The sequence below is a fragment of the Scardinius erythrophthalmus genome (genome assembly GCF_964197995.2).
Source record: "Scardinius erythrophthalmus genome assembly, chromosome: 12".
In the NCBI taxonomy this organism is placed as follows: Eukaryota; Metazoa; Chordata; class Actinopteri; order Cypriniformes; family Leuciscidae; genus Scardinius; species Scardinius erythrophthalmus.
The window spans coordinates 30,399,088-30,424,356 of NC_138232.1; the positions used below are offsets into that span (position 1 = coordinate 30,399,088).

At 37.4% G+C, this 25,269-nt stretch overlaps 1 protein-coding gene across 2 annotated transcripts in view; it reads right to left on the minus strand.

Annotated features, from left to right (window-relative positions):
- Positions 1-25,269, minus strand: part of prkcaa (protein kinase C, alpha, a) — a 253,891-nt gene that overhangs the window by 159,064 nt on the left and 69,558 nt on the right. For both annotated transcript variants that reach the window (XM_081381201.1, XM_081381202.1), the window contains exon 3: positions 15,496-15,578. In XM_081381201.1, the coding sequence (XP_081237327.1) occupies positions 15,496-15,578 (83 nt within the window). The remainder of the gene's footprint in view (positions 1-15,495; positions 15,579-25,269) is intronic.

Sequence of the window (25,269 nt, forward strand, 5' to 3'; positions counted from 1 at the left end):
TGGAGGAAGTACTTGAGTAAAGATAGCAATATCGTAATAAAATATTACTTAAGTAAAAATATTCCTAATTTATTTATTATGTGTAAACATATTAAGAAGAATCCAAACAGATGGAGATACACAAATGTGGATATAGTCAGGCCTTATAATGGGCTTAAACCAGTGGTTCTTGATCTCTTTTCTTTTAGACTCCCTAGTTGCTGAAGGGCAGAAACCTTGTATCTCCAAAAGTGCTATACATATTTCAGGAATATATGATCAGACACTTGCATGAATCATATTATTAACATTTTACCAAAATCAAGCTCAAATGAGTTACAAGGTTTTTGACCAACAAATGTCGGAGAATTTTGAACATAATACGTTCGTTGTCATGCGCTTGTCATCAGTTGAGCAGATGTAAATGTGAGTGTAGAATTTGGTTTGGCTCAGCCTGACCTTTTAAAAGTCAACTCTTAGCAGGTGGTATCAACTTTAGCTATGTTTATTCATACTTTGTTCATAACTCATGCTTTACACTCCGTCTTATTGCTCCATAATTTCCTCCTCTTCTCGCATATTTTTTCTGTATCTTCAATTTCTTACACCATTATTCCTTTCTTTTGTCTGACCAGTTGTTTCTGTTGCTACTTTGAGCAGGTGGGTACCACACTTGTCATATCTATGTTTTATTTATAGGGCCAATTACCATCTTTTTCTCATGGAGTGTCAAGCTAACTAGGGGGTGTCATACCAATGCGATACAATTGCCTGGACCATTTCCAAAGCTCACATTCACAGCCACACCAAAACAATTCTACAGTGAACTTTGGAGTATGCTAAAGCAACAGTTTTTCAATTGATTCAGAGCTGACTTGCATTTGAATATGTGCAAGTATTCAAAAAAGTGGCAGGCTTGTGATTTAATAGGGAAATTCACGATCTCACCATGAATGGTTAAGAAGATTTACTGGTTCAAATCCTGGTCAGGACAGCTCCTCTGGTCACTTCTGTGGTAATCAGAGTAGGGCGCCTGCTCAAAGGATCTGTTCTGGCAGACCACTTTCTCTCTCTACCTGAGAAGAGCTGGGAATATACAAATATTGCAAAGACCTCTTCAGCAGCTTTGCGCAACCCGCAGCAGCGCAAAACACTGGGGCAAGATCTGACAAGATTCAACAAGGTACAATTGACCAGATGACAAGTACTATAGGTAAGGTAAGGTAAGTAGTAAATGACGACGACTAATGTCAGACTTTTGGAGGCCAGTTTATTATATATATATATATATATATATATATATTATATTGTTACACACCATCTTATTGGGTATAAAATTTATAAAAGCATCAGTCACACAAAAACTGTTTTTGCTGCCCCAGGCATTTACTATCACGAAATCAAAAATCCCTGTGAACAAAACTATCACATGAAATGTAAAGTCAAAATGAGAAATACTCTCTTTTTATAAAGACTGCGATGTGGTCTCAAATTTCAAGTACAGTAATTTGCATGCTAGCAGACAGAAACAGCAAGTCTGCTTTGGGTTGCTTGTATCTCACCTGATATTATTTGCTTATAGTGGAGAAAATAAAATATACGATAAAAGGACAAAGAATCATTACAAAGATTTTTTTTTTTTTTAATAAAAATATTGAGGTATGTAGATGTACTTTTGAGAGATGGGGCTGCAATCCCATACGGTATTGCAGCCCCATTTTTCACTGTTCCAGCTGTTTTTACACTATTTTATCATTGCTTTTGTTGTTAGGATTAGTAACTTGCCATATTGTGACATTTGGAGTTCATTTTCTACTCAAAAAGACACATTCAAACACCAAAACGATCCATCAAATGTTACCGTAATTGTGTAGCCTATTGTCTACCAAGTATTGAGGTCTCTGCGTTTACATGAAACGCAAATTCTGATCCATATGGTGTCTCACACAATATCTCTTGTGTTAATTACTTACATATTTCTAAGTAAAGCATATACTTTAAAAGTGTGGTTTAATTCAAAGTTATATCATATACGGAAACTTCAACTAAATAGATATTACTCAACCTTTTACTAGCCATGTTAAAATAACTTATTTTCTTTGTTACTTTCACTTAACTTAGTTAAGTGGAGTTTACTTAATTCCATATGTGAAATTTACTTAAAAAATATTTGTGCAAAAACTTCCCAAAGAAAAATTAAGCAAATTTTACTTATTGTTTTTTTCAGTGCAATGCAATGCATCCCGCACCTAAACTGGTGGCCTGGTTGAATCAACCGGCACAGACTGAGGGAGGGGCCACAAATCTGTGAGTACAGTTTACAAACCCATGAAAATGGATCGCGAAAGCGTGGGCACGGTTTGTGAATTTGTGGGTACAGATTGCAAAAATTGAAAGCACGGTTTACAAATCTGAAGCGTGGATTAGGAACGTATGGGTACGGTTTATTAATCCGTGTGCACGATTTGTTAAACTGAGGAAACAGTTTAAGAATTTGTGAGTAGGCTACGGTTTATAAACTGAGGGGACGTATTGCAAAACCGTCGCCACAGATTATTATATATATTTTTTTTTTCCACTGGTGACTTCCCGGGCTCCGTATTAAATGTTCCGGGTCAACGCAAATAAAAACAGAAATCAAATTTCGCATTTTTGTAAAATGGAAAAAAAAGTTGTACGTCAATTATTTGATTTTCAATTAAATAAGCATTGTATATGTGACCTTGGACCACAAAACCAGTCTTATGTGTAATTTTATTAAAATTGAGATTTATACATCATCTGAAAGCTGAATACATAATCTTTCCATTGATGTATGGTTTGTTAGGATAGGACAATATTTGGCCGAGATACAACTATTTGAAAATCTGGAATCTGAGGGTACAGAAAAATCGAAATATTGAGAAAATTGCCTTTAAAGTTGTCCATTTCTATTGGCGATAGTGCTGCATCCATTCACAAAAATAAATGTTTTATATATTTAAGGTGGGAAATTTACAAAATATCTTCATGGAACATGATCTTTACTTAATATCCTAATGATTTTTGGCATAAAAGAAAAATCTATAATTTTGACCCATACAATGTTTTGTTGGCTATTGCCACACATATACCCGTGCGACATAAGACTGGTTTTGTGATCCAGGGTCACATATAAGGAAAATAAGTTTGTATGTGAATATTTTTTCACCAGTCTAAAACTGAATAAAGAAGAAAGCATGTTTTTGTTTTTCAATTACGAGTTAAAAAAGGAAAAAGGAATGGACGCAAAAGTACACGGACCTGGGGCCTCATGTATCAATCTTGCGTACGCACAAAAACTTTGCGTACGCCAGCTTTCACGCTCACGGTCGTATGTACTAACAGTGAAATTAACGCGAGAATGTGCGTTCCTCCACGCCAATTTCATGTCTGGCGTACATACATTTCTCATTGTTTTTGTCCGTTGGCGACTATTACAGGCAATGAAGTGAAGTTGCAAACATTAAACAACGAATTGTTCTACAAGTCTAAGCATTGCTATAAATTTGCAATTTATAAAATAATTGACATATATTGTCACACAAGCCTTATGGGAATATTCTATCAATTATGCAATTAATTAAGAACATATAAAAGCATGCAAACTGATACAACCCTTAGTCTATGGTAACGTCCACCTTTATATCAGGGTTATTTAGGGTGGACCGTGTACAGTTGAGACATGTGTACAGTTGAGACACCTTAAATAACTTGCGTTTGCAGTAAGCACAAGTTGTGATTTTTTGCTGTGCACGTGCGTATTAGTGTCCTCTTTGATCGTGGGAAATTTGAACAACGGACGCATCTCCGATCCAAAGATATCGGGAAAAGTTTTTTTTCTTTTTTTTTCTAAGATATGACGTTCACTTCACCATGCACTCTCCACAATGAATAGCTTATTATCCTTATGTGACTGTTAAACGTAACTGGTATCACCACAAACGTTATTCTGTGCCCTAAAAACTGGCATATTTCATGACATTGTATCATGCAAGGTAATTGCAAAATTTAGAGAAATGTGCGAGGTGGCCAGCGGGGGATAGTTGAGACCCATATCTAGTAGAGAGTTCCGATAGAGTTCTATTAGGAAACACACTGTTTAGTTGTTCAGTGTTATGATAACAGGTTAAACGTCGTAATTAGCCAGCATAGGACGCAAATGAAAATATAATTTGATATTTGTGATATTTAAACTGAGTATTATTAATAAATATTGTTTAGGGCTGTCACTTTTGTGAAAAAATCCTGTTCGATTTTTGAGACATGTGTGTTCATTGAATCGATTGTAAAATCGATTTTCCATGTCTAAAGACGTTTCCATTTTAAACGCCAAATATGGGCAAATCCACAGACAACTAACAGGCATTAGGACGAACGTAAAGAGGGCGCTTGAGACGCGCACAAGTCAGCAATATTCCTGTTGATTTATTGGCGTGAAGTTTCGTGCACAATGACAAACAGGAGTGCAACATTCTCGAAAAGCAATAAGCAGAGTGGACTGCCATAACATCAATGAAAAACATTACTGCAGTCTTCAACATGCCTGTGTTTACGGTTAGAAAAGTCAAACAAATGTTGCCTACGTAGGCGATTGTTGACCGTAGCCTGAATCTGTATCTGTATGCATGAGACTGTCTGAATACCGGCAGAATTCACATTATGCAGAAGTATAATGTGTGTTTGTCATGGTGTGTTCACACCGGACACGAATAGTGCGTCAGGCGCGAGTGATTTCAATGTTAAGTCAATGCAAAGACGCGTTACGCGCGTAAAAAATTCCTGCAGCGCGAATGAGGCGAGAGTTGCTGTGTGATGCGCGTTCGCTGCGGGCGTATCGTGACGAACTGGACGCGTTCCGAGAAAAGACCGTTAAAATCTATTCCCTATTTTCGTTTTCGAAACTTGTGTTGGTTGGTCCGATCGATTGTGCAATCGATTTTCGAACGTAAAGTGACAGCCCTAATATTGTTACATATCTTGTTCCTGCTTTATACATTTTAACCAGTGCTAATTTAAATAAAATGAATGAATATAAATGGAGGAATAAACAAAAATGTTGCCCAATTGTTATTTTCTTTATTATTTTATTTTTTATATTTACAATGAATGGTTAGTTACCTTTACATCATTAAAAATGGGTGTCTCAACTGTACCATGCACTGTCTCAACTGTACCACATATGGGTACAGTTGAGACAAAGTTGAGACAAAAAGCACCTTATTTTTATGAGATAATTGTGGAAAATATAAACTACTTGTGGGTATTATTGATTGATAATATCTTAGTCTACAAGCTAATGAAATGTCATGTGGCATGTCATGTGGAAATTCACTTCTTTTCAGTGTCTAATTTTGTGTGAAAAATCAAAACGCAAAAAGTGTCTCAACTGTACTGTCTACTACAGTGCGACTTTCAGAGCCCATCGCATTGACGGCATCAGCCAAACTCTCCCACTCATATTTTTTCCTTTTGTTATTAATTCCGGAGGACAAAGTTCCAAATTATTTTTTTATTTTTTTCGTTTCTACCTCTGATAGTAGCACCTCTAATTCCCTTTCTGTAAAGTTTCGTTTCTTGCCGCCATTTTCTTACTGCTTTCTTTTGCCAAAGTGGACTCATTACCATATTTAAATTAATTTAATTAAAGGGAGGAGACTGGGTGGGGCATTGTGCTCGTGCATGTGCACTAAATTTTACGTTAACTGGGATGTACAAAGAGAATATGCGTGGGATCCTTCGTACGCAGAGATTCATACATCTGGGTTTTTTTGTGCGAACGCACATTTACATGCTTGGGTCCGTACGCAATGTTTTAGTATGAATTCAACGCAAGTCTTTGTACATGAGGCCCCTGGAGTTTATGTCGTGGTCCATGCGTTCATTCATTTTTCGATTTAATATTGAAAGTGGAAAAATCAGAAAACGGCACTTTTTTTTTTTTTTTTTAACAGGGGGGGAAACGAGAATTTGGCTTGATTTTAGATTTTTAGGTTCAGGGGTAGAAAATGGATAAATGGCTTGCATATTCAATTTCCACATGTGGGCGGGCATTAAAACACGTAAATTCATCCACTTCTCCAAAAAAAAAGTAAGTGGCCGGTGAACTGGCAAAAAAATAGAGTAAACTTTATAGTTACCACTATGTGTATCTGATATCAATAAAACTGGTCGACCAATAGTGGACTTTACAGATAACGATAAGTAGGTTGGCCCACGCTGGCCAATAACCAATTAATCAACCAATAGTTTTAAAAATGGATACTGAATGAAAAAAAAAAAAAACAAAAAACAAAAAAAAACTAAACATAACACATAAAATAGTGCTGAACTTTATTAAAGCTTTGAAAAACAGTACTGAATCATGAAAATGTACTATACTTTTTAAATATAAAAATATTAACATATTAATTATCCCTTGATCATTGTTTATGATAGCTCATAGTTCATTAACTAATGTTAAGAGATAAAACTTTAAAATGTACAAATCTATGAGTAAGTCATGCTTACAGATGGCCATCTTTAAATATATACACAAAGGCCATAGCACTGAAATTAGACACATATGTATATTATATGTATACTCTCACGCTTTATTTGCTTCTATTTTAGAACTCTTGATTATCTAATCAAAATAGCAATATATGTGTTACAGTGACGATAAAAAAAAGAACTGAAATCAAATTTGTTTCTGATTTGTTTATATGTTTCTGTTGGCTGCATGAACACATTAGTTTGCTTTCTCATGCCACTAGCTATGTATAATTTGAAACTTCGCTGCATAACAAATGCATAAAAGTGATATAAACTATAAACCCGGTATAAACTAATCCAAATTAAACATTTGGGTCAGATATAAGTGTATTTTTCCACTGTTTTAACCACTTGATGTACTTCTAATGTTAGCATCCATTCTTTTCATGATTTATCCATCACTCTCGTGTTGTGTAATGACAGCGGGTAATTGTGTAATTGTGAAAAAGTATCCGTATGGATTTTTGCCGATAACCGATTGTTCCGGCAAGTGATAGTTTCGTGCTGCTATCGATGCTGCTATCAGTGCTGATTACTCACGTTTAAAACATGTCGTCAGATTATATTTGAAAGGATTATTAACGCCGCCTCCACATTATAATGGTTGAAAACACTGAACAGTTGCGATGCATGACAAGTGAGCCTGTCAGTCTCTGGCTTAGCACCAGTGAAGTGCCAATGCAGATTTGAATTTACTGAACTGTATCAAATGTAAAAATATGTTTGTATTTTGGAAGCTGCATTCAAAATCCATTTGGCTAAAAAATCTGAGGGGGCATGTCTGCTGCGTAGCTCGCTTAAGCGCGGCCTCAAAATTGTGCATCAAGGGTACGCATATCGGCATCCTTCTGAAACCTAAATTGACAAACGGGACTCCCTATGGTCTTGTGAACCTAACGTCACATACGCGGCAGCCATTGTAAGTGCACAATAGCTTAAGTGCATATGAAGTATGTCATTTGGGACAGGGCCATACTCTCTGCTCTTCTTTACCTTCCTGTATTGACAATATCTGTCCTCTCACCTCTAAGACAGTACATCCAACATCTTCCAGCCCCTAGCTCACTGATACACTTCTACTGAAAAGAAAGGGTTCAAGTCTTAGAATTATATATATATATATATATATATATATATATATATATATATATATATATATATATATATATATATATATATATATTGTGCTTCACATATTATCCACCAGGTGGCATTTGGGACAACACACTGTAACTCATTAGATACAGTACCTAGGCAAAATCAGACTTCTCTTGGCCACTTCTGGCTAACAATTGACAACTCAAACAAAATTCAAAAGCATAGTTACTTATTTATCACTCACTTTAAGCTTCAAAAGCAAATATAGTTGCTGCTATATGCTGCTATGTTATTTTATTTAATTTTTTTTACAATGTTTTGAGAGTTTATACTCATAACGTTTTCATTTTTTTTATTTACATCAATGATTTTAATTCATTTTGTAATTTATTTATTTATTTAAATATTATATATATATATTATAATATTAATAATTCAGTGAGCTGATGTATTACTTAAAAAAAATAGATAAAATTGTTTTTTAACTATTGCAGATGAACTATAAAACAGCACTGATAGAGCAGAGTACCTTTTATTTTATTTTATTTTATTTTATTTTATTTTATTTTATTTTATTTTATTTTTTTATTTTATTTTATTTTATTTTATTTTATTTTATTTTATTTTATTTTATTTTATTTTATTGTGTATGTCATTTTCTGTTTAATTTCACTGAAATCTTGATTTCTTGATTATGTTGTCTCTGGTGAAACAAGTAAACTGTTTTATTATTATTATTATTATTATTATTATTTATTTCTAACACAATGCTTATCAAAGCAGTGTAAAGGTGGGAAGAATGAAGAGCATGCATTACACATGCTCTCCATCAAGCCTACTCCAGCATTTAAACCAGCATTTAAACATGTAAATTCATGCAAGTAATAATAATAAAAACATAAGGGTCACAATATTACAATAAACACTAAGCTCTTAAACCAGCAAAGCAGAACGATACCCAACATATTATTTTCAATATGTCTGAATTCATTCATAAATGTTCTTTTTTCTACAAACATGGCAAATAAAGCAATTAATATGTTTATAGTTAATATTAATATCCCACAATGTTGTTGTTGTTGTTGATTTTTTTCTCTTTTAAATTCAGGAAGGTCCATGTTCTGGGAGAACAAAAGCCTGTTTGAGCCTGTGTAGTTAGCTCATTGATGCTCAGCATTAAGGACATCCTAAAGATCAGGCCTCCAGAGGGCTGAGGGAGCTAATGGATTTGTAATGGAATCAATGAGGCATGGAGATTTTCTATAAGAAAAAAAAACCCTGCTAAGCACACAGAGATAGAGAGAGGTCTTATGGACAACACAGGGCCATGAAAGCAGAATCAGCTGCTGGAAGAAAGTAACCACAAATACACCACAACACAACAGGCTGGAGGAAAATTCCTCACAGAAGCCATTAGTAAACCTAATGTACACACAAACTGTACAAATGCATGCACTAATTGTGTGAGAAAATGCTGAATTCTTTGGAATGGATTTTAAATTATGAAATGTGTTTTACTGCACTGAGAGTATCACTTAAGAAATCAAATTAGTCACAATTATTTTATTTTACACCTGTCATCCTTTTGGTAACACTTTACAATAAGGTTCTATTAGTTAACATTAGTTTATGTATTACCTAACTTGAACTAACAATGAACAAAACATTTGTTACAGTATTTATAAATCTTTGTTAAAGTGCACCTATTATGGATTTTTGAAAATGACCTTTCATGTAGTGTGTAACATAGCTCTAAGTGAATGAAAACATCCTGCAAAGATTTAAATCTGAAAGTGCACCGTATATAAAGTTATTGTCTTTCAAAAGTAAAAGTCGACTCTGAGTCAATGAAATTAATCATTTTTCAAACAAGTCATAAGCCGTTTTGTTGTGACGTCAAGACGAAACATTAGCATATTGCCCGCCCACTTATTGTGCGTGCAGACACCAGGGAAAACTTGAACGCCCTCAAACACTGCAGCTGATTCCTGTGGATGCTGGATAGCATCATGTCTAGAAGACGGCGCTGTGCTCTACAATGTGAAGGTAAAGCCAGTTTTTTTACACTGCCCAAGGACGAGCATGTGCAGAATCAGTGGTTAAAATTCATCTTTACCACGATACCACAGCAGTATATGTTCTCTTGATACTCGACAACGACGGAATCCAACAGCGTGGGCGAAGGTATAATGCGTGAAAAAAAGCACAAACACGGCAGAGATGCCAAGTTCAGCAGCTGGAATTAGCTGAGGTGACGTGATGGCTAACAGATAGCAGACAAACGGCTAGTGACAGCAGCGGCAATCCACCTGTCACTCAAGTGGCCACGCCCTTAATAATGCAGAACTTTAATTTAAGGCTTAATATAATTTAAACCAATGAGTTATAAAAAAAATGCACCCCCCTCACAGTTGTCATGAAGGGCAAAATTAGCTATATAGACCAAAACCACTTTTTGCACCAGGCTGTAAACACATTTCTGCTGTAAAGTTGGGCATATTAACAAGGGGGAGATACAGATTTGACTCACTTTTGCATCCATCCTCAAGCGGTCAGTTTAATTTGTGTTTTTGACATGTGCGCTGTACGCGGTAGACCAATCACAACAGACTAAGCTGTCTGGCCAATCAGAGCAGAGTAGCTCACGGAAAGGAGGGATTTAGAGAAATTGATTCATCTGACGAGTCGTTTGAGAATCATTGAAAATTGGGTGAGGTGCAAATGTATATTATGAGAAAATTAAACCGTTTTTTTTTTACATTTGATGCATGTAAACTCGTTGAAGGAGACACCAAAACAACATTAGGAAACTTTAAATGGCATAATGGGGCACTTTAATGTTAGTAAATAAAAATACAGTCGTTCATTGTTTGTTCATGTTAGTTCACAGTGCATTAACTAATGTTAAAAAATACAACTTTTGATTTTAATAATGTATCAGAAAATATTGAAATTAACATTAATTTAGATCAATAAATGCTGTAAAAGTATTGTTCATTCTTAATTCACGTTAACTAAACTAGTGATCTAATGTTAACTAGGGCTGTAATCTCCCAGTTGATTAGTCGATTATTTGGTCGATACGTTCTGGCTCGACCAAAATTCTGATTGGTCGATTTTTTGCCGCGTTCATTTCATCAGTTTTGCCGCGTTCATTTCATCAGGTGGAAAGCATTAATTGCTAATGGGGGTGTTTTCAGAGCACCCCTGTTTCACAGGTAACAGTCTGTCTTCAGAACACCCCCCTTGTTTTCACTTCTTTTGGATTAGCCCAACCCACTGGAGAAGAGAGACAGATTGAAGAAAGTAGGCTACTAGGTTTGCTGAATATTATTTATTTAATTGTGAGAGCGTTTAATTCATAGTCAGTCAGTCCTCTTCTACCATGTCAACAAAGACATCGGCAGTGTGGCACTATTTTTTAAAAAGTTAATAGTCTATTCGTGTCTCAGCCGCGAAGCTGAGCTCCTTACGGCTCCACAGAGCGGCTGCACAGAGCGGCTGAAATGATAGTGTCTGTCAGTTATTATAATACATATGACAAAAACAATTGTCTAAATTATGTTGCATATTCCTCAAAAGTTCTTGTGATTATATCACTAGTTGACAACATAGTACTATTTTCGGAAATCATAGGCTCTGATATTGCGCAGGTGCACGTGATGCAACACTGTCAGAGCCGACAGACTCATGTGTCAGACTCATTTCAGTGCAAAATAATTAGGTCAAACACGATTTAATATACTGCAAATAGCCTACTAGTTTGTTATGTTTATTTATAATTCATTTAGGCGGACAAGGCTACCAAGTACGGCGCACAGTGCGGGTTTTTTTTTTTTTTCATGTCAATCAGTGTGCTCTCCTTTATACATAAAACATCTGTTGGATCTATTCTATTCAATACTTTCCCTGCACCGAATATTAAGAGTGGTGTATTCTAATGGAACACACTCCAACAATTATTGTCACCTCACCTGCTTGGGTTTTTGAAAATCATCATGACAAGAAGGTCAGTGAATAGTGAGAGAAATTTCCCTTCAATATTGCAAATAGTATTTATTTTTTATCTGTTTTTTTATTATTTTTTAAAGCCATTGTTTATCATTTAAATGTAAAGCATGTAAATGTAAAATGTAAAGCACCTTAATGTAAACATTGTTGGTGTACTAGTGAAAGTAGTAACTCTCAGACTGCAAGACCTGGCTGGTCATGTGATCTTAACATGACAGCTCTCCATAAAGGGGCAGTATGTAAAATAAAACTTTTTTCTAAACCTGCTGGTAGACCGTCACTCATAAGGTGAACATTACTTTAATCATACATTTTACAGAAATAAATTACAGAGTGCACATCAGTCTATGTGAATCACTATCAAAAACCCTTCAGTCTCAGTTAAAAATCCCAATCAGAGTACCATTAATGAGGAGCATTAAGCCTCTGAGGTAGGCAAACGCGCCGGCGCGGATTTTCTTCACATTGTAGCACTATAAACTTAAATTACTCCGTCATTTATAGTCATACAGAACAAAGAAATATAAAAAAGAATCTGTGATATTTTTACTTTTGTATGTGTCCACTTACAATCAAATCAAAACATTGTGTTTTTGTAAAATAAAGAAAATAAACAGGGTGTGCGTTCTGCCTCTCCGTCGTGGTGAACTTTTTTTTCTTGAGCACGTCTATAAACTGAAACAAAACTCAGCGAATACTTGTCACACATTTATGAGCCATATACCTTTATAAACATTTAAGTGTGTACTTTTAAATGATCGGATTCAAACTGAAAACAAATATTCTCTGTTTAAGTAATTTGTATAAAACCAACAAGATGTCCAGCTTCTCAAACGCTTCCTAATTATTTTTAATTTGAACACGCCCACTCGCGCAAAAGACATTCACATGCAAATCTCCACATTGAACGCGAACGCGCTCGTTACCTCAGAAACAAAACACCAAAACACGCACAAGTCTCTGCTTTTCGTCGAGTTTGAAAGACGCGCCGTGAGCTTACATTGGATTTAGGCTACCTCAGAAGAAGAAGAACGCGATTTGAAGACAAGAAAGATGTAAGGTAAGAAATTCTTACATATTAGTTTGTTATTGTTGCATAAATTTCACATTGCAGTTGAACTGTTGCTAGATATATGGTGAATATTATAATATTTAGACCCGTGTTTACTGTTACTGTGTTTGTGGATATCTGCTCAAATGTAGATATGTATATGGTAACCATAATGTTTTATATTTGAGTGCGATCGCGTTTGAATGTATCATATTTTGGATCGCGATCGCGTTTGAAAAGCACCAAACGGCTTCATGTTTTTACTATTATCTCATTTCATATCATCATAACGAATGGAAACATTTGAAGTAACATGATAATCAATATATTTTTCTCTAGCTTAGTTGTTACTGAAATATTTTGGAAGATTTATAGGCTGATTTGGTTATTGTTATTATTATTTTATGCAGCACTGCGCATAGCCTATGCCTACAAGGCACAACAAACCTGGTGTTCATTATATTATATATTGTTGGAAACATTTATGTGTGTGTGTGTGTGTGTGTGTGTGTGTGTGTGTGTGTGTGTGTGTGTGTGTATTAATTTTAACCAGAAAAATCTAAAATGTATTCCCAAAATCATGCAGGCCTTTCTCTTGATATCAGTATGTTCACTTTTTTTTTTTTTTTTTCAGGGCCCAGATGCCACTTCCTGCTGACTTCAACATTCACATGAGTCTCTGTACATGAACATGGTAAAGTGAAAATCAAACAACTTGGAAATGGAAGGTATGTACAATGTTTTTAGGAATGGCACAAAGGTCTCTGTCTTTGGATAATTGTTTTCAATGAGTGCTTTTTTGTCATTTGTTGTGTATCTTTGGATTATGTTGTGTTGTAAATAAATCCAAAAAATCTAAAAGCCATTATTTTTTAAATCTCCTCATTCTTTGTGCAAGGTTGCTCAGAATGATAGGGCCTGATAGCTCCTAATAGGGCCGTTAGGGGAGGGTCTTTGTCTTTCTCAGGTGTGAAAAGCTTACATATTAATGAGCTCCCGCATAAAGCTTTTTCACACAAAACACGTCGTAAATTTTTTTAATCAATATATTGTTTTATCTGAATGAGCAGTCAGGGTGATTTTCACATAGTTTTAGAGCAAATATTATAGGCTACGTCATACAATTTTCAAAAGTCTCGTGAAGAAATAATCAGTATGGGTTTCATGACCTTATTTCAGTGAGAATTTTTTTTTTGTATTTTCACAAACCACGCATAAATGTCATGAAAACAACAAACTTTTACACACATGCTGCTGATATATTATTGTAGCAGAGTTTGTGCTGAATACAGTGTAATTAGACTTTAGCTATGAAAATGTCACAAGTAACAGAAATAAGCACAAATGTCAGAGCATGTCAGAACACCTCCAGGGCCCAGAAAACAGCTCAGACCCCAGAGGGTTAATCTAGCAAGCAAACACAACATTTGGCTTTTATTATATGCCAGTCAATAGGAGAATAAGCCTCTACAATATTAACAAGCTTGTTCTGTTTAAACTTGTGTGTACATTAAACAACAGAAATTCTCAACCAATTAAAGCTCTTTCCTCAAGACAGATGTGAGCTGGTCTGACCCCTCTCAGGAGCTGGGTATTCATTTACAGATGAAATGCAGAGAGCTCTCAAGGTCAGTAACACAAAGATATTTGCAATGTTATTACTCCTGCAGTTTTAGCTAATCACAATGAAGACGACTGTGTGTGTGTTGCCCTTCACAACCTTTGTTTAGACTTTAAATACTGGAAAGACTTAGTGCTCTATTAAACAGTTTTCACACAAACTCAGTCTATACACAGATTCTGTGAGCAGTTCTTACTGAGAATTATTCCATGGCTACAGTATGACAGTCTCCCATGCCGTGCTCTATAAAAAGGAGTGTCTGAGAAGCTTGAATGACATTCTGACATAATCTCTGGTTACTCCACCACTACACCACATGCCAAGAGAGTTCACACACACACACACACACACACACACACACACACACACACACACACACACACACACACACACACACACACACACACACACACACACACACTACTTACAAATACGCATACAGTTTTTATGGTCATGTTAGAATGTTTGCTTAGATTGATAATTTGAGTGTAAAAAGTCTGCAGCTTCTAAGGCAGACAAAATTAGGTTTATATACATATATTATGGACAAATATACAGCTGCAAAAAGCAAGATGCAACATTAAATATTATAAAACATTTTATATATAATATACTAGTAGTGTTGTGGTACTACAGTAGTAAACGCATTAAGGTTAATACATTTGGTTAACATGTTGGTTAAGAGCTGAAGTATGTAATTTCTGCACCACCGCACATAACTGCAAAAATAAACATTGTTTTTAAAACTTTCTTCCATAAAACACCACCAGTCAGTCATTGAAAAAAACAGTCCCACTGCCAACTCACCTATGAATGGTTTACTTATAGTGGTCTCTGCATATTAGGCTGGCATAGGAGAAAGTATTAGAATACCACATATTTCAGTCAAGTTGTTTTAACCTTAAATATTATTTTAAAATATTTAAAGCATTCGTGCAATCGTGTATTTTGTAGGATTAGCATTATTCTATCAAGCTAGAGGAGACACACAAAGTACCTGTGTCATAGGTCTCTACCAAGTTCACATAAAGTTGTCAAATGTGAAAGAGAAACATTTACAGGTAAGTGTGTGTGTGTGTGTGTGTGTGTGTGTGTGTGTGTGTGTGTGTGTGTGTGTGTGTGTGTGTGTGTGTGTGTGTGTGTGTGTGTGTGTGTGTGTGTGTGTGTGTATTTGCATACTCACATCGGTGTCTGGTCCTTTATCAGCTCCAGGGCATGAGAATGTGACAAATTCATGGCAACGTTTATGGACCACAAAACAGCACACTGACAGAGAGAGAAAGAGATAGAGAAAGATGTGTGTTACATTTGCAAAAATCACACATAAACTGTAAAACACTGGTAAACAGATTTGAGCGAATAGTTCAAACTAAGTTTCGTAAATAATGTTAACAGGCCATCTTACTCTTCCTGATCTGGTTTGAGTATGTGTATACAGTATGTGTGTGGGTTTTTTTTTGTTTTTTTTTTGTTTTGTTTTTTACAGAGGATGACAATGCTAAAATATCAGTAATTTAATAATGTACAGTGTGAGTTAGCAGACCAACATGAATGACTGACTCATGAATGGAATGAATGGCTGTTGAAATCAGCACCAGCATCATATTTCAAAGAGACAGCAATTATTACAATATTCAGGAAGGTTCTATTGTAACCATTTTATAGATACAATAATGTGGATCAACAGATAAATTTACATTCCAGTAAATTTACAGTAAATACCAAGTTTTCATAAATGTACGCTTTGTATTTTTTATTGGTTTCATATGGTAATAAAATCTTTTAAAAAATAATTTAGAAAAAAAAAGTTTAAATTTAAAAACAGTAAAATTAAAATAAAAAGTAAATAAAAAGTGGTTGACAAAACTTCAACACTTTGTCTACACCACGCGAGCAGTGTGACATGACAAAAGAATACATTATAATCAGTGTTATAGTCACACTGGATACGATATAGCACGATGCAACACGACAAATCCCCAACAGTAAACTGACACCCTGTTCTATTTCTGGCGTACTCCACACTCCTGCGCTACTTCTGACATGAAGGACAAATGGATTTGCAACAGCCACATCCAGTGTGGACAGCATCAAGCTGTTAGCGCCCAGTGTGGACACCGGTGTGCAATTCTTTTTTTCAGTAAACACACAGCACAGACTTCAGTAAAAGTCCAGGTCTGTCAACCACATAATATGTGAATAAAGGGGTGAAGATGTCAATTTTCCTAGGCCAGACATAACTTTTGGCAACTATTTTACATGGCACTATAATATCAAATAGCTAAAGTCAGCACACTCCTGCAATGTGTAACATATTATACTACTGTCCCTTTAAGCAACAAGACAACTTTTGAAGTGGACCGAATATCCATGCCGAACTTTCGTGTTGGTGTGAAAAGGTATGGGCTCAAATTCCTGCCAAATATATAGCGGTCACGTATAAAAAAATAATAAGCGTGAATCAAAAATGTAAAAACACATGTAAAAATAGATTGCACAAACTGAAAAAAAAAAATGCAAAATGATCAGAATAGCAAACAACGTGGTTACGGATCAAAATATAATAAGCGTGAATCAAGAAATAACAAGCATGAATAAAAACTTTAAACACATTAAAAGTTATTTTGCACAAAACTTAAACTTATGGTCATGCTTTCTTAAAAAGTATGTTTTCCTTGGTTTTATTACTGTGTACTTAGTGCTTTCTTGCATTTTCTGCTCATATTTTACTCTTTTGTACGCTTGTGCTGTTTTTCTCTTCGCTCTTCTTTCTATGTTCTGCGCCTGCTTTCCCAAATGTTGCAGTTCGAGTTTCATGTAAATTAGGGCGGGCTTAAGAGTCACCATTGGTCCACTAGTTCTAGATTGACAGCTACTCCTCTAGCCAATCAATCGAAGAGGGGAGTTGACGTCACACCAATGCGACTCGTGGCTACTGATGCTTATGTAGGAGTACAAGCTGTTTATGTTTGTACAATTTCTTCAATCCCATTATAATATACTAAAATGTTATTTTTCTAATACTTTTATATACTGTTCAATTTCTTATTTGTGCTTTGTTATGTGCATTTATTAAATTATTTTCGCTTGGCATACCAGCGTGATCACCCACTTCAGTGGGTGGTGCCCGCGCCCGTGATGCACTTCATTCTGAGTAAATATAACAACAAAGAAGCACTGCTGCGCTCTCTTTTATTTCATTTTTCTTTAATCCTTACTCCTTTTCAGGAGTGCTGCACTTACTTATACAGGGGAAGACGGCAGTTCAATTTAACTTTACAAAGACTTTCAAGCAGTAAAGCTATCTTAACTCTGGACATAAATAATTTAATTCATCTTTTTTGAGATACATGAGAATGTTAATGTGCCTACCTTTTTTTATTAACCTCGCCAAATTTGACAAGATTATTGAAAATGATTGTGTTACAGAGAAGATATACAGAAACCAGTTGAATTTAATACAGTGATTTATTACAAACTTATTGTGTTTACTTACATAGCTACATAATTGCATATTACTTTAGGATTAATGTTTTAAATATAGCTTAAAATTTGAATACAGCAACATCTCCATCAGCGATAGGTAACGTTGTTTCTAGAGTGCCGCTGTCCTGCAGAGTTTAGCGTCAACTCCGATTAAAAACCTCACCTGTCTTAAATATCCTAAAGACGATGATTAGCTGGTTCAGGTGTGTTTGATTAGGGTTGGAGGAGCTAAACTCTGCACCCAGGACCGACATTACCCATCCTTGTTATTGATTAAATATGAAAGTAAAACGGCCAGGTGGTGGCAAGTTACTGCTCGGAGAAGATCGACGCTCGCGGTGCCAGGTCCAGTGCATTAGAGGTGAATGATGGATCATCAGACAGGCATAACTGTAACAGGTCGTCGTTAGGATGACAAATTTAACGATACCATATTGCCAGGTATACGTATATACCGGCAACAGGTTGAGTTGCAGGCACACATGCAGTTTAAAGGTGTTCTGCCACAGAAAAAATTTTGCCAACTGAGTTGATGGTCGTCTTCTCCTGTATAACAAGTAAGCATCAGTAGCCACGAGTCGCATTGGTGTGACGTCAACTCCCCTCTTCGATTGATTGGCTAGAGGAGTAGCTGTCAATCTAGAACTAGTGGACCAATGGTGACGCTTAAGCCCGCCCTAATTTACATGAAACTCGAACTGCAACATTTGGGAAAGCAAGCGCAGAACATAGAAAGAAGAGCGAAGAAAAAAACAGCACAAGCGTACAAAAGAGTAAAATATGAGCAGAAAATGCAAGAAAGCACAAAGTACACAGTAATAAAACCAAGGAAAACATACTTTTTAAAAAAGCATGACCATAAGTTTAAGTTTTGTGCAAAATAACTTTTAATGTGTTTAAAGTTTTTATTCATGCTTGTTATTTCTTGATTCACGCTTATTATATTTTGATCCGTGACCACGTTGTTTGCTATTCTGATCATTTTGCATTTTTTTTTTCAGTTTGTGCAATATATTTTTACATGTGTTTTTAAATTTTTGATTCACGCATATTATTTTTTTATACGTGACCGCTATATATTTGGCGGGAATTTGAGCCCATAAAAAGGCCTTTACTCTTAATCTTTGTGCAGATTACACAGTGTTGCATGACGTTTAACACTGATCTTTTGCCTCAATTATCCCCAACTCTGCTAACCAAAGAAAGTTCTTCTGTGAAATGCCTACCCTGATGTACGACTTGGCAATCATTATGTCTAGTCAGTAGGTATCACAAGGTATTGATGTGATGGTTAGGTAGAATGATGAGCAGTTTCTCTTCCTAGCACATTTCATCCAATAATAAACTAAGATTTCAGATGCAAAAGCCTCTAAGTCCGTCTAAATTTTTTGTTTAATATTAACATTTTTATCAGGCTCCTATGTATAGATTTCTACCCAAGTACTGGCATTTCTGAATGGGCTGAGGCTGTGATTTAGTGAGTTTGAAGTGAAAGTATTTGATGAACGTATACTATGTGCGGAGAGCATTCACTCAATATTATTATCTCATTTTTGACAGGTAGCTTTTAGAGGATTTTGCATCAGAGGTATTCCAATATTCTCAAATGTTATCAGTTCATGCATTCCCAGGAATCGAAATCCATAATATCCGAGGATCAAAGCATTAATTTGAGAAAGAATAGTCACACTTTATATGTGTTCAATTCTCACTATTAACTATTAACTACGACTTTTGCCTCAACAAACTCCTAAATACTGCTTATTAATAGTTAGCAAGGTAGTTGTTAAGTTTAGGTATTGGGTAGGATTAAGGGATGTAGAATATGGTCATGTAGAATAAGGCATTAATGTGTGCTTTATAAGTACTAATAAACAGCCAACATCCTAGTAATATGCATGCTAATAAGCAACTAGCCTAGTTGATAGTGAGAACTAGACCCTAAATTAATGTGTTACAAAAATAATTATAATAAAGTAATTCAATTTTCTTCTACTCATAATAAGCTGTGATGAGCTGAAAAAGAAAGAAAATGTGAAAGAGAATGAATACATTGGTATGAAAATTAATTCTTAAAAGGCAAACACGAGGGGCACATACACTTTGCTGTAACATATCTGGCAAACACAGTGGCTCAGTGGTTAGCACTATCACCTCACAGTACGGTTTCCCCCATAATCCAAAGACATGCAGGTCAGGCGAATTGGAGAGGCTAAAATCGCCTGTGGGTGTGAATGTGTGCATGTCTGTGTTAGCCCTGTGATAGTCTGGCCATCTGTCCAGGGTGTTTCCCTGCCTTTGGCCCAAAACGCTGGGATAGGTTCCAGCATCCCCACAACCCTTACATAGGACAAGCAGTTTGGAGAATGAATGGATGGATGTCAGCATTGACTATTCCCATTTTCAATATATGGGCAATAAATAAGAAGCTCCAATCAACTATAGATGTTACAAATCTGCCTGGAAGATGATGTCTGTCTATATCATCCTAATGCACGGCGAGGAGGATAGTTTGAGTGGTCAAAGACTCTCTAAGGATCACAGATGAAGAATTGCAGAGATTAGTTGAGTCTTGGGGCCAGAAAGCCTAATCAAACAGCACCTACATCACCACAAGTTGTTTGGGAGGGTTTCAAGAAAAATCCTCCTCTCTCATCCAAAAATAAACTCCAGCATATTCTGTTGTCAGACACTAATGGAACTTCAAACATGACTGGTTTCTGTGGCCAGATAAAAAAAATAAAATAAAAAAGGCTTTTGGCAGCAAACCCACCAGATGGGTTTGGTGCACACAGGGATAAAAAGTACTCCGTGCTTAAGGATAAATATACTGCTGGACCTGTGGAATTTTTGGTCTATTTTTTCTGTCGGAGGTCCTGGACTTCTTGCTCAGATAAACTTATTGTTTAGATACATGGTATCATAGATTCTATCAAATACTAGATTAAAAAAAAAATCAAAACCTGACTGCCTCTGCTAGAAATCTTATAATGGGCCATGGTTGGATCTTCTAGGACAATGATCCAAAAAACAACAACATTAAAATCAACACAAAAATGAGCACAAAATTAAAGGCTTCGCTGCTTCGCTGCTCTACTAGGCCACTCCCAAGCCACGCCTACCGGTTAGAGAGCAGTTGTAAACAAAGCTAAGCTAGTACTAACGTTAGTCTCCGTGAGTCCGCCCGGGTTTTTGAGATCGCACAAAATGTCCGGGATTCGGCTTTTGCATTCTACAGTCGCGCACAGGACGAGACTAGGGACGCGGGAGAACGAGGCGAGGCCGGTGGCGTGATTACTGATGACCGACACCTGTGAGACGCACTGGTCTTGTATCTCTCACGGAGGAGCAGGTATTTTCTTAGCAAGGGTAAAACGCACATCAACCGATCACGCCACCGGCCTCGCGTCGTTCTCCCACGGCCCTAGCCTCGTCCTGCTCGCCACAGTAAACATGATGAATGGCGACTGTAGAAAGCAAAAGCCGGTGGCATGATTACTGATGAGCGCCTGTGAGACTCCTGGGCCATCTCTCAAGGAGGACTGTGTATTTTCTTAGCAAGGGTAAAACGCACATCAACCGATCACTTGTTTAGCGTTCATGTAAACACTACATTCAAATTCACCAATCGGAATGAATTCAGTTAGATTGAAACAAAAGGTGTGCATGTAAACAATGAATGGTGAAATCAAACGCACTGGCACTGATCTGTGATAGGTCTGTTATCGCATTAGGTCCAACCCCCTATGGGCGGGTTTGAAAGGATGGGAACTAGTGCTTGTAGTCTTAACAGAAATCCCCCCCTCTTACACTTCCTCCTACAATTAGCAAAATTACGATTTTTACGTCATTGTAGGAGGAAGTGTAAGTAGGAGGAAGTTGCACGACCATTCAATAGTATGACTGGGTTTCTAATAGGGCTGTCACTTTTGTGAAAAAATCATGTTCGATTTTTTAGACATAAGTGTTCATTGAATCGATTGTAAAATCGATTTTCCCTGTCTAAAGACGTTTCCATTTTAAACGCCAAATATGGGCAAATCCACGGACGACTAACAGGCATTAGGACGAACGTAAAGAGGGCGCTTGAGACGCGCACAAGTCAGCAATATTCCTGTGAAGCTTCGTGCACAATGACAAACAGGAGCGCAACATTCTCGAAAAACAATAAGCAGAGTGGACTGCCATAACATCAATGAGAAACATCACTGCAGGATTCAGCATGGCTGTGTATACAGTTAGAAATGTCAAACAAATTTCGTCTACGAAGGCGATTGTAGACTGTAGCCCGAATCTGTGTCTGTATGCATGAGACTGTCTGAATACCGGCAGAATTCACAGTTTTGTAGTAAAAAGAGACACATTATGCAGAAGTATAATCTGCTGTTATGTGTGTGTATCGTGACGAGCTGGACGCGCTCCGAGAGAAGGCCATTAAAATCGATTCCTTATTTTGGTTTTCGAAACTTGCGGTGATTGGTCCGATCGACTGTGCAATCGATTTTGGAACGTAAAGTGACAGCCCTAGTTTCTAACATTGCAAAGCTTAATGCAAATGGGTGGAGTGTTCCTTTAAGTTTTTGCCATGGCCATCCAAGTTCCCTGACCTGAACACTATAGAAAATGTTTGGAGTGAACTGAAGAGAAGAAGCACCAACATTGACCTGGGAATTTGAAGGATCTGGAGAGATTCTGTATGAAGGAATGGTCTCTGAACTCGTCAAGTTTTCTCCAACCTCATCAGGGATATGACAAGACGTTTTAACATTTAATTCTTAATACGTACTAGTATCTATTTTCATGTTACTAGTACTTTTTTAGATACTAGTATCATTAAGTACTGGTACTTATTCATTAGCAACTAGTGCTTATTCTTTAGTTACTAGCACCTTTTTAAAAGATACTGGTACTTATTCATAAGATAGTTATTATTCGTTTGATACTAGTACCTATTAAATTGGTACTAGTACTTATTTATTAGACACTATTACTTACTCATTAGATACTAGTACTTATTAATAAGTACTACTTTTTCATTCGATACTAGTAATATTATTTATTGAACTCTGCAGTGGCCATTCTGACTAGTCCTAGCATATGACGAGTAAAAAGCAGTTGTGACTAGTAAGATAAAAATTGTTACTAGTAACAATTACAAAAGATACTAGTGTCTAATAAATAAGTACTAATACCTAATGAATAACTACTAGTATATATTAAATAAGTTCAAGTATCTAATTAATACTTACTAATAAAATTTAAAAGATACTTGCCACTTTTGGAATAATTACTAGTCAAAAATTAATAGACGACTTCAAAAACAGAATAACGTCCTGGTTGCGTATGCAACCCACGGGAACGGAGGACGTACAGTAGTCGACGTCGACTGAATGGGGATCACGCCTAGTGAGCCTGTCTTCTTCGTACTACTGTTTAATCAAGCCAATTCAACATTGGTGTGCGTGATTACACGCTCCACCCCGCCGTGCGGGTATAAACACGGACGTGGACGCACGCACCAGTTGCTTTTTCGCTGAGGAGCCAATCGGCCCCCGGAGTCAGCGGTGGTCCAGCAGTAGTGGCGAGGGAACTACGTCCTCCGTTCCCTCCTTCAGGATGAACCAGGACGTTCCCTTTCAGTCGAGAACGTCAGACATAGTCAACGTCGACTGAATGGGGATCTATTGAAAGCGCCACTAGAACTGCCACCTTCCAGTGCCTGGACAGAAGCCTCATGATCCTCCTGGATTGGGCGAATTGACGGGCAGTACAACATTTGGAATGTCACTGGGGAGGCTCCAGCCAATAACCGGGGGGAGCTACTCACCGGACAGTGGCGGCAGAAAACTCTGCCAAGGGAAGACACGGGCTCGCCATAGGGAGTCGTATCGTGGAAGAATACACATATGGGATCACCGTGGGGATCGCAACATATGGACTCAGCCTAGCACAAGTTCCACTAGTGTATACGAGTGTCCGTCGCCGGAGGGTATGGAGGACCTCGACAGGATTCAGTTAAAAGGAACTCAACTGGAGCAAAAATGGCGCATGTATCCAGTCCATAGGAGGGGAATGGCGCAGCAAACCGACACTTCGCAGCCCCCAACTCTAGAATATCTGTCAGCGAAGCACACTGTGTCAACACCTAGGCGGGAGCACCACTTACTTCAGAGGAGCTCACCACGTAAGTGGACACGTGCATCTCGGTATTTAACACCAAGATGAAGGCAGCCACCTTTATCAGTGGGCCAACGTCGCTTGGAAACAGCCTTCCCTTTCTGCTGATTTCCTTAACAGACAAGAGCAGGTCTGAGGTCCTAAGGCTTGCATTCTGTGCACATATAACCGCAATGAAGCGGACGGACAGAGAAGCCAGGGCTGCGTCTGCCTCCTCCGGGGCAGCGCTTGCAGGTTTACCACCTGGTCCCACCTTTTAGGGAGAGGTAGGAACCTTGGGCACACATCCAGGCCAGGGTCTCAGCTAGTGAGAGTTAGCCATCCCGAATTCCAGGCACAACTCGTTGACCGAAAGCGAGCAAGTCCCTACACTCTAGTAGAGACCATGCGAGCAGGAGAACTGTTTCTTAAAAAACAGAATTAAACTCACTGCCTGCAGTGGCTCAGGGGCTGTCTCTGCAGTGCAGTAGCACCAGAGATAAGACCCAAGAGGATAAAGAGGGGCGCAACTTTTAGTTGCTCCCTCAGGAACCTGGCGATCAGGACGTGCTTCCCAGATACTGCATCATGATGTGCTTCAAAGAAAAATAGAGGCAACATCATTTTGAGGGTGGAGGACACAGCCCTCACTCCAACCCATCTTGCAGGAAAAAGAGCACTGAAATGACCGAACGCTTTCAGGATCTCTTCACGGAGAGAAGACTCACTAAACGAATAGGTTCCACTTCTATTCGGCATAAGCAACACTTCCTCTTAGGTGGTGCTCTCGCAGAAGTGATGGTGACCACCACATATTCCTGCGGTAACCACCTGAACCTCCGCATCCACTTTTAGGACCAGCCTGGACTTCTCCAGGGGTCTGAACGCAGCTGCCATCATGCCCCGTTCCTGAAATGTATTCAGGGGAAGTTAGGAAGGGCTGTCGAGGGGAACTAGGTCTGGTTGGGCCAAAAAAGGGGCAACTATCAAGACCTGTTCCACTCCTGACCTAGCACTTTACGTGCAAGCGACATGCGTGTCTTAAATTTAAGTTGTTCTTCTATCAGATAGAAGCAAAACCAGAGATGGTTTTATTATTAGTGAAAATAATTTGATTGTACATTCACTGTTTCTTAAGGGTTGGTGTCTCTAATACAGTGAATTCACCTGCTGACAGTGGTGAATCACTGGTACAAGAATGCTATGAATGAACTATAACATCAAAGAAACTTGAGAACTGCCAAACAATGAAACACAATGGCATAAATAGTTGTAAATATAGGTCCTATTCTTCTATACCTTTTCCACGCACACA